Genomic DNA, 17,309 nt, shown 5'->3' with positions numbered 1-17,309 from the left:
ATTCAGGCAATCTAAATCCATTCCTCAAGCATCTATACAGTAGATGCCACTTAAAAAAAAACACCTCCGCATTCACCCTCCATTCCAGGTAGTGTATTTGAAGCGACCAGGGGATCTTCAGAACTACAGAATCTCTGGATTATTAGTGGAAGCAATGGTATAACTACATGTTTGTCTTCAATGTTGTTGTTGATTTTCTCTATAAAATATTGAAAATTTTGTAGATAGTAACTCTAGGTAGATATGTTCTTTTAGAAGTCTAGAGTATTTTTAGGAACTCCTTTTGATCCTCGGAAAAGAAGATTTGGGTGAGATAAAGCATAAGCACATCTGCAGTCTGAGAATGGAGATTATGATGTACTGTAAAAAAGCATTAGGATTTATGCTGGCATGTGTAGATCTGGTGTCTCTGTCAAAATTCAAATGCTCACTGCAAAGTTTGATGCAGTTGGAATGGAAGAAGGATCCATGAGCCTGCATTGCACAAATTCATTTGTCAACTAAAGTCCGGGTAGTGCTACATTATGTTAATTCCAGTGAAGCAAAGGGAGACCTCTAGATTCTCCAAAATCTTTGAACACCTTTGATGATCCTGTTAGTCAAGATTGCAGTGGTGATTGGAAGGTTAAGAGTACGGCAATGTAATTAGCATGTCCCATAAATCTTCAGACCAGGGCAGTTTTCCTAGCTATGTTGAAATGACAGTATTCGGTGAAAGGGAGGACTGTCTACAATGTACATTACAATATATATTGCAATACAATTTTTTGTCATGGTTTCATTATGAAAAATCAGGGAAAAGGTACAGTAAAACCCCTTTGAAGCTCTCTTCCTTTTTGCGTGGAGAGGCATCTGAAAAAAATCAAGTGTCTCACTTACCTGGACATCTTGATATGAAGTTGGACTGGTTGTCTTCACCAGTTTAAATCCAAGGGAATTAACAGTACATCCAATGATCTTTACTCAGTTGTGTGAGAAGTTGAAATTTCACGACTGGATTTATTTAAATCAAGTCAACACTGCCAGTTCTTTCAGGAATGGGAAAAGGTGTGCAATAGTGAAAAATGTTTGGTCAGCCAAACTGCTGTTGGCACGTGCATTTTCCTGGGTCTGTTATTCATGACATCCATAGAGAATGGAGAGGGAGATTAGTAATTTTGGTGGATTTGACTGAGATGGCGGATAGTAGAAGGACCTTGTATCTAGTTAGATGAAACAAACAATATGGCAAAATTCAGTATTACACTATCAATTGGAAGTTGTCACTTTGAGCATGAAGTTCAAGGCAACTGTTGAACAAAAAAGGGTCTTTGACTTAAAATGCAGATTTTTAAGGGTGTTTAGACCTTGCTGTACCGTTGGGATTTATCTCTGGAAGGCCTAAATCACTTTTGAAAATGAGATTTAAGCTCCAAAAACAGGCATTGTAGCACTGAGCACAGCAACACCTAAATACCTTTAGAAATCTGGGTCTAAATGATTGCAACTCAGATCTAGAAAGAAACCAACAACTTCCGTTGACTACTGGGTTTGTGAGAGATTGTTTCAGGTTCTCCTCTTAGTATTGTACTCTTACTGATGGAAAAAGGCATGGATGTGGGGGAGCAAATGGGGACCTGTCTGGCACAGGGGGATTTCAATCCTTAGCTCCCCAAGATTAGTTATGGTGAGAAGGGCTACAAGGGGCTGCAGCATTTGGCACATTATTGGAACATCTAATAGTTGATTTTAAATTTTCATTCTATTCTGTTATAGCTATTACAAATAACTGTCTAGCCTAATTTATGACAAGTTGCATAACCATTTTAATTCTTTGAGATTTTGTTATTGAAACGGTCTGATGACACATCTGCATTACTGTTATATTTTATGCCAAATATATAATTTGTCTTCAACTGTTAAAAGGGATTATGTTAGTTTTCATTGATTCTTAGGAGGCCCACCATTTCTTTTTCACTGTTGGTGTCCTGGTGGTGGTGACATTGCCAGGTGATGGAACTTGCTTCTTATTTCTGGGGCCTTTTTCATATGGGGAATTAAATCTAGATATTTTACTTCCAGGAGCACATTGCCAGGGTCATTCCATAACTTTATTATTAGGAAAAGGTCTGTAGTTTCAGCTTTTTCTTGCTAATCTAGAGGTGAAAAGCTCTGTATCTCATCACAAATCCTGTGACCTGTCCACTCCTCCAGATTCCTTTCTTTAATATGGAAAACTCATCTAATACTGAAGTCCGTACTGATGTCTTACCCAAGCAAAACTCCAACTGGCTTAAATGGGAGTTTTGAATAAACAATTAAGACTGGACCCCATCTCACCTTTTGTGGAATTTTCTTAGGTTGGTAGGGGTGTAAACCTATTTTTACCTAGCCTCTTTTTTAATCTATTTCTAGAATTCTTTTTTAATTTAAATATGAAGTTACCAAATAACAGTCAGTACTAACTAACACGGCTGTTACTCTGAAACCAGTCAGTACTAGCTGACACTTTAAATCTTAAAACACTGTACAAGTAATTAAGCTAAGTGAATATAGATGAAATATTTACTTTGTTAAATTGGTTTCAGTGTCTTATGTTTTACAACTTGAAACATTTTGTGAATGTGAGTGCTGAAATGTTGCCATGTTATCTCTCTCAATTATTCACTTTATTTTTGTTGGCTGACCTTTGGATCCAGGATGATTCACCTTTGGATCTAGTTTTCCACATTTTTACTTTTCTGTATTGATATTGGGAGCATATTTCATTTGAGGCTTAAATGATGTCAGAAATGTACCAGTGTAGTTATTAATGTATTTCATTAGCTATTTAGTGGCTTTAGAAAATGTCCATGTGAGACTATAACCAAGGTGCAGGCTTTTGTAGGTTGGCCCATGTGCCTTTATATTCAAAATTAATTATAAAAATGTTTTGAGTGCTTTTTGGCAAAATAAGATTAATTGGGATAATTTAAATGTTTGCATATTTGCTGTGTGTATATATTTTCAGGTTTCTATACTCATTGTTTTTGACTGTTCATGTGCAAGTATGCAAATAGGGAGGGCCTGGGAAGTCACCCTTTCTGCATATCTCTGCAGAGTGGTAACTAGCATCCTGGTGCTTGTTTTCCATAAACACTAGGTGGAGGAATGCACGCTATACTTTTTTAAAGGGTTTAGCAATTGCTGCCTCATTGTGCTCCCCTGGTATCCCTGGAGACATTTTATCCACCTCTGTGATCGTCAGACATAATGCCCTTGGACAGCTGCAGCCTGTGAAGCATTCCCCCATGTGTCTGTGGCTTCAAAAGCTACATGTAATGCCCATGTCACAGGGTGCATCGTCAGCAGTGGGCATGTAACCTGGGACCTATGGATCTTAATGCATGAGTCTCCACTGCTTAAGCTAAAAAATCCCAGCTTTTAGGTAGGGCTGTAGCAGGCTCATCAATCTCTAGGGCTAGCAACCACCAGAGGGGGACAAAGTGCCAAACTAGGTGGGCATGGATTAACTACAGTATATAACCTAGCCAGAGAAATATTTACCATTGAAAATGCCCACAGGCTTACAGACTGTTTCAAAATATTATTTTATTTTAGTAGCTTCTTACGTACACTGGTACACAAGTACTATGTTAATGTCAATGTTTTTACATTTTAAATGGTGTAAATTACCATCTACTGATCAGTTTTATGGTCTTCAGTGAATGCTGTAAAATTAAGTTGCATACCAATGTTGTAAGGCTTTTCTGCCTTAAATAAATTAGTTGCTTTGAAAGAATCAGTTACTGAAGCAATAAATACATTATTCTCAGTGACCGTTCATAGCATTTTCTCTTTATTTCCAGTTTAGCAGCATCACAGGGAATATATTTATGAATATGGTACAGTAGGTTACCTTTTTTTAGGTTTGTCTGGAATTTTCTTGCGTAGGCAGGAAAGGTGAATCCGTAGTCTGTAGTGTTTTGATAGATGAAAAAAATCCTCCAAAAAATAGAAGGATATTAGTAATACATGTATATATTTTGATCTCTAAACCATCATTCTTATATTGGAAGAGATCTAGTGCAGTACGGAACAGGAGTTGGAAGAATATAAACAAGGTATCTAGAGAAAGCAAAACTAAAAAGATGTTTTTTCCCCCTATACTTTGATTTTAAACACAGGGTGTTTAAAATAATAAGCCAATCATGTCCTCCACATTAAAAGCCACAAGAAGGCCAAAATGCAAGTAGAAAAGTCTATTGACTTGAATCTGAGGGATTTTAGCTGCATCATCCCTTAAAATGGGGGTTTGGCAGCTCATGAAAGTGGGACTGTGGATCCCCATGCCAGTGGCTCCTTGCCTGTGCTTGACCAGAAACAACACCAGTGGGAGGGTTGGATTTGAAGGCACAGAGTAGTAATCTATAGAGATGAATGTGGAAAGGTTCAGTGGAAACTCCTGTGGGCATTTTCCCTGAGTGTGATATGGGAAAAGTTGCAAAGAAAAGTTTTCATGTTTGTTTAGGAAAATGGGTCAGGGTAGATAAAAATCAGTTACTTGAAGAAAAATCTGATTATTTTTTCTGTTTTAAATTGGAATTTTTTAATTTAAATTGAATACAGATTAATTTTTTTAAACCTCTTTAAAATTAAAATTTGAAAATATAACCACCTATGTTAAGGCCTCAATGTACCATTTATTAACATTTAAATTATTTAAAAATACATATTTGTTTGCCAGGTTTTGAAGAACTTCAATCACTGAACTGGTGGAAGTCACTGGGTCGGCAACTTGCATTAGAGTTGTTTAAAACACCTTTTGATAACAGTAACCTCTGTGGCATGTGGAGAGAGAATATTTATTTTTATAAATTTCAGTTTAGTCAATTAGCTCAATTGAATGACTAGTTCATTCAGAGTTAAGAAAAAGATTAGGAGTTGAAAAAGGAAAGCTTGTTGTCCTCTTGTGATCTATGAATAAAAACTAGGTATGAGAAAATGAGACCTACTAATTCTAAAATCTGGAAGGACATGGTGACCAGAAACAATCAGTTTGATTCACTAACTACAAGTCTTCCTTTGTTTAGTAAATCAGTTAGTTTTAAAAGCAAAACGTTTTGATAAACTTTGTTTTTTTCTTATGTATCTAGCACATTTAAGGTTTTCATTTTTAAAAAAGTTTTGTGTATAATTCCCTGTTTTCTAAGATAAAAAATGTAAACATTAAGAATCTGAATAAATATAACATAAGCTGTATAATAGCTGAAATAGATGTGTATAGCTATACACATCCTCCTACTTAGCAAAAACAAGTTCCAAATTTAGTGTAAAGGCCTATATTTAGTTGCAAATCAACACGTTTTAGTGGTTACCAACGAATGAGGTTCAACCTTTCTTTTGGTAAATAAGTAAATACCAAGGTAAAACCAGATTAAAACTGATTTTAAATCAGTTTCCCCCTTGCTGAATTAAATCATAATTAAAATGGTGTGGTTTAAATCAATCCACCTTGAGGGCAGAGGTGTGGGGTGTAACATTATTGCTGAGGCACCCTCCCCCCCGCCCCCCAGCAGAATTTTGGGCATTGAAGTGTGCTTTTTCTGATCCATTCATTCCCCAACTGGGTAAAATTTAGGGAGGTGATCGAAGTAGAAGTAACTAGTTTTATTTAAAATATTTCATTTGGGGAAGATTCTCTAATGATGATAAAATTGGTCAAGTGTGTAAGGAGATTTTCAGAATTAAATGAGCACATAGCTTGCTTTTATTAAAATGCTGTAACTGCACGTGGTAATTTTAAAAAGTAATTAGTTTTATTAGTTAGGTTGATGAGAAACAGCTGTTGATTTTAGAATGCTTTTTTTTTTTTAAAGAATCCAGGGGTTCTAACAATCAATCTTTTCCTTGCTAAATAACAGGGCTTCTAGTCTGTTGCCTTGGACACTAGATCATAATTCCTTTTTTTTATTTAAATGCCTTACCCTCTGGACTGGCCTCTCTCGATTCTACTTCTATCTCTCTGGCCATTCCTTAAGTGTCTCTTTTGTCTGGTCATCATCCTCTGTTCCACTTGCCATAGCGATTCCACAGGAATCTATCCTTTGGCCCTTTTATTTCCTTTTGTCATTTCTTTAGATCAGTGGTGCCCAGCCTTATTACACAGGAGGGATACATAAACCTAAGCACAACCTTGTGTGGGCCAAAGATTTAAAGTCCCCTATATTGATTTATATTTTAAGTTCCACTTGTTTGGTATGTATTTAGGTTGTTTCTAGGTACAGTATTGTCTTTTTACACACTTGTGTAAATTAAAATCATGTAAACATGATGACAAAACTTTAATGAATCAGCTGTTAGTATATTGCGTTGAAGCACGCTGCCGGCCTTAGGAAATGCCCTGGTGGATCATAGGTTGAGCACCCCTGCTTTAGGTGATCTTATATGCTCCACATGGCTTTAGTTAATATCTCTATGCTGATGAGACTTTAATTTGTTTGCTCCTGAGTTGTTTTTCATCCATTCAGTTCCATATCTCAGCCTGTCATTCTGATATCTACTGGATTGCCGCTCAAATTCAGCATTGTCAAAAGTTAACTACTTATTTTTCCTAACAAACCCTCCCAATTCTTTCTCATTGTTGACAAAAACCACCAACCTCCCTGGAGCTTAGACTTGTTGTTAATTATTTGTATTACTATAATACCTAGGAGTCCAACTTATGGATTTAAAGGTGTTAGTTTTGTGGATGTTTATGTGGAGTTCCTTCCAAACATGAGGGCCAGCATGGCAGAAAAGAAGTAAAGAGCTTGTTTGAAAATGTAATAATGGGGATAGAGTGTGGCTTCATGGGGTGATCACAATGAGAGTTGACATCGCAGTGGTGAATGGGAGATGATAGATAAGATAGTAGTAAGTTGGGAGGGGTTTAAAGTGAAGACCAGTAGCTTATGTTTGGCATGATAGAGAAGGGGGATGCAAAGAGAGTGGAGATGTGGTCAGAGACTGACTAGGAAAATGGTCTTTGCAGCAACATTCTGAATTGATATGAGTGTGCAAGTTTGCATTTGTCAAACCCAGAGAGAAAGATATTACAGTAGTAGGTGTTTTAGCTGTATTGTGGCTGAATAGGAAAGGTCATATTTTTAGACATGTTTTGTGGAAGCAAGGGGGTTTGAGTTCATTCAGAACAGAGAGCATGTGCTTGTCTAGCTAAGCATGGGAAGGCTGTAATTTGTATGATATATGTTGCACCAAGGAGAAAGTGTTTAACCTGTGCTAGAGATCCTTACTTGGGTTTACTCCTGGCATTGCCTCACCAAGATAAGTATTTTATTGCTTAATATAGTACTTGTTCCAAGTGTTTAACTCTTGCCCTCCCTCCAGGAGAAAGGGTTGGGACTTGGGCAGAGGCAAGTGGCTGGTGACCTGGGATCCCCTTCCTCAGCTCAGGGAACTCCCCACCTCACACATTTTCTTTCAGTCCCTACTGCAAAAACTCTCATCCAGGCTCTCATGATTTCCCCTTTTGACTACCTCCTCTTTGATACCCACATTAACCCTTCCAATCTGTACAAAATGTACATACTAAGATGCTTGTTGTTCTGACTGTGACGGGTTGGACCCCCCTCTCCTGTCCGGGATGACACCTGATGTACTGGGGTTTAACTGAGCCCCTTTTCAACCAGCCTGGGTTCCCTCTCGCTGCTTTGCTGAATTAGGCTCTCTGGCCTCTTGCAGCACACACACACAGAGGTAGGGCCTAACCCCGCTGCAGACAGACTAAAGTCAGTTCTGTGTGAGAGGGCTACCCCAGCACTCGCGTGCCCCCACCCCTTTTGGGGGACAAACTCAAAGTAATACTGTCTTGCACTATGTAGAAATATCTGTACAGCACAAACTCTTAAAATTTGCCCTCTTCCTCAGTGTGAAGAGAGATGCACGACTTCTTGCCCCTCTGTTAGAAATTGCATAAACTGGGTTTAATAATGAACAAAATCTGCCTTTTATAGTTCATAAAATTTAAGTGGTTTAAGAGATAACGAACAGAGCAAAGCAGATTACTAAGCAAATGAAACAAAACATGTAAACTAAGCTTGACACACTAGATAGGTAGAATACAAATTAGCAAATTCTCACCCTGAGTGACAAACAGGCTGGCAGATTCTTAAGGCACACGTTGCCTTGACTTTCCCAGGTTTTCATACACAGGCTAAAGATCTTAGCCTGGGACTGTCACTTCTAACAGTTCAGTCTTTGTTCCTCAGGTGTTTTCAGATGTGTTGTTGTAGGGATAGTGAGGACTCCCACATATTATCATTGTCCCTCTTTTTTTATTTCCTCTCTCCCCCCACACCCCTTCCTGGAAAGCTTTTTTGCTGTGACTTGGGTCAAACAAACAGCTCTACACAATGGGAACTATCTCTGACCTTTAATGATGATCATAACATTTAATGATACCTTACGTGAGTCATCTTGCATAAAGTACATCTCAGTTATGTCATGTCCATATCATAAGCATATTTACATAATGAATATGAAGCGCAATGTCACACTGACCATGTCATGTTCCGTTAGATTTCTTCTCTGGCTTTTCCTCCTTCATACCAAGTTCAATCCTCTGTCCTTGCTATCAAGTCCCTGCACAATTGTCTTTTTACTTTTATCTCCCATCTCCTTTGCTGTACCAGTGGTAGCAGCCTTGACACAAGACACTTGACTAGAAGAAATGCGTTCCCTCATAGTGGCAAGGTTTAAGGGCAATTAAGTATAATCGTGTAATCTTTAAAAAACCTCTGTTAAGGCATAAGCAATCATTATCTTGACCACTTTACTTGTGTGTTGTAACTTTTTCCCCTACTGTGTGTGTCTATCTCTTTAATTTTGATTAAAAGAATCAATTATTTTTCAAAGGACATCAATAATTAATTTTTTCTGAAAATATTTTACCAACTTTAGTGATAAGTAGCCCCTAAAATAACTCTGAAAGAGATCATAGAAAACCAAGTATTTTCACTTTGTTCATATTATGTATGTTCAATTTCACAGTTTCACCCCGTACAGTAACATTTTCCTGTTTGTGTTTTCATGCAATAATGTAGAGAAAAACCTTTTTTAAAATAAGAAAATTTGATTGCAAAACCTTAAATATTGATGGAGGGAGTCTAAGGGGATGCCTATACAACAAAAAGGCCTGTGGCAGTGAGTCTTAGGGCCTGGTCAACTGGTTTGGGCTTGCAGGGCTTGTGCTACGGGCCTGGAGCCCAAGCCCAGACATCCACACCGCTGTGTTTAGCCCTGTAGCATGAGCTCTGCAAGCCCAAGTTAGTTGACCCAGGCTCTGAGACTTGCTGCTGCTCCTTGTGTAGATGTTCCCTAAGACAGATATACTTCCTGAAACTGTTTTCAACTTTTTTTTTCAATTAATTAGATATCAAGTTGACTGTGTCCTCTTAACATTCTATGAACAGCTTTTACATACTAACCATTTCTTCTTGTTGTTATGACTATGCATTTTATACCATGGAATTTAATACATTGTCTTTTTCTTGCAGGAAACTAATTAAAATTGGATGTTGTATGGTGAGATACATCTTTGTGATGGATTATATGTTCAAATATGCTCTTTTTCTACAAACTGTGGAAACAAATAGTACCCTGCGTATGACAGAAATGCTGAAAGTGGAAAGAAAATTGTCAACTGGCAATATCACGTTAAAAAACTGCTTTAAGAAACACTGTAGTTCACATCAGTGATCCACAGCTGGTAAAGCTTTGTAGTTAGTAGTGCATGTGCTTTTAAAAGTAATAAAGGATTCAACATGTTTTTACACAGTGTCTGCACTGATAATTTAGCACTGAATTTTCATACACTGAAATCATAGTATGATTATCAGTGAGGAAAAACAGAACATTATCTAAAAACTGTCAAAATGACCTCTGAGGAAATGGCAGCTTCTGTACTTGTGTCTGTGGCACAGGGTAAAGTGATACCTGCTCAGTCAGCTGGAGCTGAAAATAGTGAAAATGCTGTGGACACCAATGTTATAAAAAGACACATTGCTAATCAAGGAAGGCAGACGACACATACTTTCTCATACTTACACAGACTTAAAGAAGAACATCTTCAGGGCTCGCTGCCCAAAATTTTCTCTTTGGCAAATGGAGAAGGAATGACTGATAATAGGAGTAATGAAAACTTCTTGGAGAAGAACACATGCATCCCTGGTTCAGTGGAGTTTCTTAACATGAATTGCAACACTATAAAGAAAAAATGCAAGAGCAGTGTTCCGCATAACCAGTTACATAAATCATGTGATTCTTTAGCAGAAGAACACACATGCTTGGAAACTGGAATTTCTACTTCACGGGAAAGAACCATGTTTGCTGAAATTCAGTTGAAGAGGGATGAACCTTCAGTAGAGATGAAGTCATTAAGAAACCATTTAGCGGTAAATAAAAGTGGCACAGATGATGCTGATAATGTAGCAGTGTTTCACTTTCACTATGCTAGTGAAAGAAATATATCAAAAGCTTTGTGCACGCTACACAACAGATTCATTTTGGGTGACTGTTTACAGCATGTAAATGTTGGTAATGATCATGCCAGTGATTCAACAGCCTGCACTTGTAAATTAATGGAATTGACAAATAATTGTGACAATAAAAATGGACAACAGTTGTATGATAACTGTGACACTTTAAGGGACAAGTATTTATATGTGGAAAGAGCAGCACGAAAGGTTAGAGTGGCATGCTCAAGTCACAGCTTTTATGGTGGTAATTTTACTGGAAAAATGGCCTCAAAGCCCTTTCTGAGCCATTTTGAAGATTGCAGTGATAACTGCGAAGAAGGGATGGAGGAGGAGTTTTTTAGAAACAAAAAGGAACGTTCCACTTTATTAATCAGACGTTTTTGTAAAAATGATAAGGAGATTAAAAAATCAGTTTATACTGGAACAAGGGCAATTGTTAGGACTTTACCTTCAGGGCATATTGGAGCTGTTGCTTGGGATTATGTGGAGCAGAGGAGAAACAAGAGTGATATAAAGCATTGTAGGATTATCGCAAAACATCTAACTATTCAAGCCTTAAGTGAGGAATTAAATTCTGATCTTGTGAAATCCATGTGGTATGAGGTAAGCTTTTCATATTTTTTTTCATGTAAACATGTACTGAACTGATGTTTTGATTTAACAAAATTATTACACAATTTATTGGTGAAGCTCTTGAGGAGGGTGTCAAACTACATGATTAAATAACACCGATAACCTTGTAGATAAGATGTAAAACAGCCACAACTACTATGCAAAAACAAGCTTTTATTATGAATAACATTTAAGATGCATTTTATGATTATGTCCACTGGTACCAACTAGTATAGAGAATGGAAGACTTAATTAACATATTGCTATGTTGAACACTCCTTTTTAGAAGGGTTTGTCTCATCCTTAAACTCATTTTGTCTAAAAACTGGCACAAGAGTTTCTAATCAAGGGTAGAATAAAAAAAGAAATCCATCCATTTTTATGGACTTTCTAAAAACGAAGCAGAGACATTGTTGTTTCAATTTTTTTTTTACAATTTTCAGACTAATGCTATAATGTCCCATGGTGTGGATTGATATAGAATGATTGTAGTGAAAACATATGGGTTATATTAGGTATTTAGGTATTTTTAAAAAAGTACCTAAATATTTCATCTAAATTATCATGTTTGAACATTACTTCTGCACATATAAATGACTATCTTTATAATTTGTTATGACAGTTGCATACTGTGTATTGATATATGGTTGTCTTAACTTACATTCTGTTGACTAAATATCGTTCTAAGCCTTCATCCACAATTATTATGAACTCATTAAAAAGTTGTAGAAATGATATGGTGCTTCACAAACAAATAATATTAATTGTGAAGTACTTTTACATTATGCTGTTCAGAGTTCTGCAGTTCCATGGTTATAGAACTGGAAGCAGAAACTACACTTGGTAATGGAATTTATAAAAAAGAGTTTCTTCACAGTATTGCTAACAAAATGCCATTTTAGAATGGAAGATTACAGTGCTTTTCTTTGGCATCAAGTTCAGCCAGCATCTAATGTCAGTGTTTTGTATTTGACTTCACTTTGCCAACCATATGCTGCCGGACATTTAAAATCATTCTACATAATCTTATTACAACTGACTTTTAAATTTAACTCTGATTTTATTAATCGTAGCATTACTCTTCTAATCGTCTCGACACCTGTTTATTTTCATGCCACTAATACGTGTAAATGATGTAGTATTTTGTGACTGGGCAATCATCTCAAGGGTGTAAATAGTGATATCAAATCCATTCTCCATTTTTGCGGTGGTTCCTGATTTTACAGTTTGACTAGTTGGCTGTCATTTTAACATTCCCTTTGAATACCTGTGTTTCGGGGAGAATCTCAGTAAACAATATGACCAAAGAACAGCAAGTGTATCTAGATCATGTGAATGGTTGCTGCATTCCATATGGAGTAGTGGTGGAATCATTGCTACTCCAAAGGATATTGTTGCTATTGTCAGATCACTATATCAAGACTGAGAAAAGGCCATGTGACTGCCTGTTTAAAGAAAGTGTTTTAATTTCATCTTTTTATTTATTAAACTCTGTCCATATCCAGAAAAAGTGGAAGAAGTTTTCAAAGGTAACTAACTGGCATTTGTGACTTTGAAAATCTTCTCCAGTGTGTATGAGTAATTCTCCTGTAGTACTCCATATTACATTTTCATATTTATGCTCATTTATTATTCAGTCATATTTTCCTGGTATAATTTACACTTCCTATATATTTTCATTTTACTTTTTCTAAATTATTTAAAGTGTTGAAGAAAAAATAAATTTGAAATATGTTTATAGGGACTTCTGATTTTGTTTCACATATCATTTGGGAGAGGGTGAGCACTCTTTCTTTTGGTCTCTGATTTAAGTACTTAAGCATGTGAGTACTCCATGGGATTTAAGTGCTTTGCAGAATTGGGGTGTGGAGCAAGCTGTTCTAGCTCACTACTGTGTAGAGAAATTGTCTTCAATTTCCTAAAGAACGTATTTAAAGGAAAGCCTGAAATAAAATTCAGTACCTAGGATTTTTTTACCTTGTTTGTCTGTCCAACTTTTTGTCGGATCTCCAAAGTTATTGATTTGTTTACAGTTGAGTTGAGCAATATTCCTGTGTTATGCTTGTATCTTCTTTAATGAATTCTCCTGTTCCTATGTTCATGAAGATCTCTAAAAAGCAAATAAGATAAAGACAGAAATCAGGAAAATGTATAAGTAGAACTTTTTATATAAGCTACTGCTTCTTTTTATGCTTATCTCAAATTATGAGAGAGATGAATAAAATATTTCTCAACGCTTAATTATTTATCCAGTACCTGAATGCTTTGGTCAGTGAAATTGGAACAAATAAAACAAAACAGCTTCTCATATCTCAGAGCTTTTTTGCTAATGTTTCTGATAGTTTTAGAAATAAATAAATATATTTATTTATTTTTATTTATATTTGTTTTTGGAAGGAGAAATTTGAGATTAAAAATAAGTCAAAATTAATTCCTGATATTAGTGACTACAGCTCCACTGACTTGGAATAAAATCTACCTGCACAAGGTCTGAATCTAACTAGCATAGAATACATCACCAAAGTCCCATCTAACTAGCATAGAATACATCAAATCTGGAGTAGTGGATATGGAACCATGAGAGCACAATTTCTGTGACATAGTATTCCCCAGACCTTGGAACGTTGCAGAAGCTTCTCTACTGGACTTATATGGGGTTGCGCCTCCCTCAGTACTTAGCAGTTGGGCCAAAACTAACTAACGTAGAGAGTCGCATGAGGTGAACCGTTTTTCCCACTGCTCTCTGTCTGGATCAAGATGTTTGACTCCATCTTAAGTTGGATTCATGATGGTAGAATCCTTTTCAGTCATCATCATTATAGATCATTCTTTGTCTTCCACGCTGCCTTTTCCCTCCAGATGGAATCCAATCTAAAACATACCTTGTGCTTCTGTCCCAGGGTAGCCTAATTACCTGACCAGACTGCCATAACTGTGTCTGTATAATTTGAGTCCACAGTCTGCTGACCCATGCGGCACAATACTTCCACATTGGTTACATAATCTCCCTGGTAGATTCCCAAGATTCTTCGTAATGCTGGTGGAATCCATTGAGCTTTCTGTTGTGTACATCCATTATCTGCCATGTTTCTGAGGCATACAGCAGTGCTGGGAGAACAATCTCATATTACTGTATATATGTATCTTCTTCTTCCAGATGTTTGACAAATGAGAAAATGATCCTATGGCTTCACTGATTGCTTCTTTAGTGAGTTGGCCATGAGCAGATCATAGAATCATAGACCTTAAGGTCAGAAGGGACCATTATGATCATCTAGTCTGACCTCTTTCACAACGCAGGCCATGGAATCTCACCCACCAACTCCTGTAACAAACCCCCAACTTATGTCTGAGCTATCGAAGTCCTCAAATCGTGGCTTAAAGACTTCAAGATGCAGAGAATCCTCCAGCAAGTGACCCATCCCCCACGCTGCAGAGGAAGGCGAAAAACCCCCAGGGCCTCTGCCGATCTGCCCTGGAGGAAAATTCCCTCCTGACCCCAAATATGACTGTCCGCTAAACCCTGAGCATTTGGGCAAGACTCACCAGCCAGACACCCAGGAAAGAATTCTCTGTAGTAATTCAGATCCCACCCCATCTAACATCCCATCACAGGCCATTGGGCCTATTTACTATGAATAGTCAAAGACCAATTAATTGCCAAAATTAGGCTATCCCATCATACTGTCTCCTCCATTAACTTATCAAGCTTAGTCTTGAAGCCAGATATGTCTTTTGCCCCCACTGCTCCCTTTGGAAGGCTGTTCCAGAACTTCACTCCTCTGATGGTTAGATACCTTTGTCTATTTTCAAGTCTAAACTTCCTGGTGGCCAGTTTATATCCATTTGTTCTTGTGTCCACGTTGGTACTGAGCTTAAATAATTCTTCTCCCTCCATGGTATTTATCCCTCTGATATATGATAGCAATCATATCTCCTCTCAGCCTTCTTTTAGTTAGGCTAAACAAGCCAAGCTCGTTGAGTCTCCTTTCATAAAACAGGTTTTCCATTCCTTGGATCATCTTAGTAGCCCTTCTCTGTACCTGTTCCAATTTGAATTAATCCTTCTTAAATGTGGGAGACCAGAACTGCACACAGTATTCCAGATGAGGTCTCACCAGTGCCTTGTATAATGGTACTGACACGTCCTTATCTCTACTGGAAATACCTCGCCTGATGCATCCCAAGACCACATTAGCTTTTTTCACGGCCATATCACATTGGTGGCTCAGTCATCCTGTGATCAACCAATACTCCGAGGTCCTTCTCCTCCTCTGTTACTTCCAAGTAATGTGTCCCCAGTTTATAACAGAAATTCTTGTTGCTAATCCCTAAATGTACATCCAAGGTAGAGGAAGTCCTGAACTCCTCTGTACTCTTCTTCATCAATTACATATGTGCCTGTGTTGACAGCATTCTCTCCTGCCTCCATAGTCTTGGTCTTCTGTGTACTGACACACAATCCCTCTTTAGTTACTTCTGCTTTTATGCTCATAAAGGATCTTTTATTTTTTTAATTTTGTCCAAGTTGGTATCCAGTATGACCATATCATCTGCAAAATCTAAGTCTCACAGCTTATTGCTTGCCCAAACAATACCATCGTCGTTGGCAGCAGCTCTCGCTCTAGTCATCAGTCTGTGACAGTGCAGAAGAGAAGTGGGGAAATTATGCAATAACAATTTGAAAACACTCCATGTCTACGCTTTCTGTCCAGATGCAACCTGCAGACTAATCATACAAGGCTTTTATCGAATTCACATCTTTGCTGGAATTCCAGAGTGCCTCAGGATCTTCCAGCAGGCTTTTGTAGACACTATATTCAACACTTCTATGAAAATCAAGGAAGTTAAAAACCATCTTCTGCTGGTATTCTAGGCCTTTCTCAAGTCATGTCAAGGTGAAAATCTGGTCTGAACACAACCTACTGGATTGACATCCAGTCTGATCTTCCCTGAGTATTTAATCAACAGCAGTTTTCACCATATTTAAAATGATAATGCAAAACGCTTCACCAGGTATAGATAGTGTTCTCTCTCCAGTTATCACAAATAAGCTGCCCCCCCCTTGGGAAGCTTGCAGATAACACCTCTTGTCTGATCTTTAGGACAGGTTTAGGGTTCCTAAACTATTCTATACAACCTGCAGGTGCAGTTAATCATCACTTCCTCTCCATCTTTTAATGTTATAATAGTCTGGTGTTTTCCCTTTCTCTTCAGTTGGTTTATGACACTAGTTACTTCCTCAAAGGCAATTACTTTTAGTGATATAAGTTGTCTGCTATTTCTTTACATATCTGTGTGTGTTAGTGTTCTGGCTGATTCAGGGTAGCTGTAAATGTTCCATCTAATGGGCTCTCTACCTTTCCTCTGTGGTTAAAATTATACCATCTCAAGTCTTCACAGGGCCACAACAGTTTGAGAATTATGTCAGTTTTACAGATACTACTAAAACCTTTTTAGAATCTCTGCTTTTGTATGCCACCTCAGCTTCTCTTGCTTTATTTTCCATACATTCTCTCATCTCGTCTGGCTGATCTTTTTAACTTTCTTGTCTTTTGTCCACATATTTTTGTTGCGGAATACCTCTTTTACTGCAGTTTCCTTTAATACTGGTCTTCAACAAGCCTCCGTACATTTGGTTGGAGCCATTATTTTTTCTTCGCATCCACACTTGCTTCTTTGAGAGACTACCATTGTTTGGTTACATCATCCATCACTGTCTTTAACTTTTCAAATCACTATCTAAGTTGCAGTTTTAAATGTTCCTTCACTTCTGGATATACTAACTTTCTAATATCATAGATGCCCTTTGCCTTGCACGGCCTTACCTGTTTTAGTTTTATTTTCCTAATGACAAGATGATGGTCACTTCCAACATCAGCACTCATATACGCTTTAGTGTTCAACAGTGTTCTTCTCCAGCTTCTACTAATGGTAACACACTCAAGCTGTTTCTGGGTGAAGCCATCCTTAGATCTCCATATTATTTTACCTTTCCTTGCTTGGAAATAATGTACCCACAATGCAAAGATTGCATGGACCACAGAATTTAACTAAATGTTCTCCATTGTAAATCTGCCCTGGCATGCCATGTCTGCCCATAATGTGTTCATATTCAGTATTATCATCACCAGCCTGTGTTATCCTCATCGGGATATTTAAAAGCAATGTCATCTTTATTGGTCTGACTAAGGACATGCT

General features: G+C 37.5%; 1 protein-coding gene across 2 annotated transcripts in view; it reads left to right on the top strand.

Annotated features, from left to right (window-relative positions):
• Positions 1 to 17,309, top strand: part of PLCE1 (phospholipase C epsilon 1) — a 325,202-nt gene that overhangs the window by 20,017 nt on the left and 287,876 nt on the right. For both annotated transcript variants that reach the window (XM_084634850.1, XM_084634851.1), the window contains exon 2: positions 9,516 to 11,099. In XM_084634850.1, the coding sequence (XP_084490976.1) occupies positions 9,894 to 11,099 (1,206 nt within the window). In that variant the 5' untranslated portion in view covers positions 9,516 to 9,893. The remainder of the gene's footprint in view (positions 1 to 9,515; positions 11,100 to 17,309) is intronic.

This window comes from Lepidochelys olivacea (genome assembly GCF_965140295.1).
Source record: "Lepidochelys olivacea isolate rLepOli2 genome assembly, chromosome: 7".
Taxonomy (NCBI): domain Eukaryota; kingdom Metazoa; phylum Chordata; order Testudines; family Cheloniidae; genus Lepidochelys; species Lepidochelys olivacea.
Note: the sequence above shows the minus strand (reverse complement) of the source record. Positions and strands in the feature narration are given on the sequence as shown.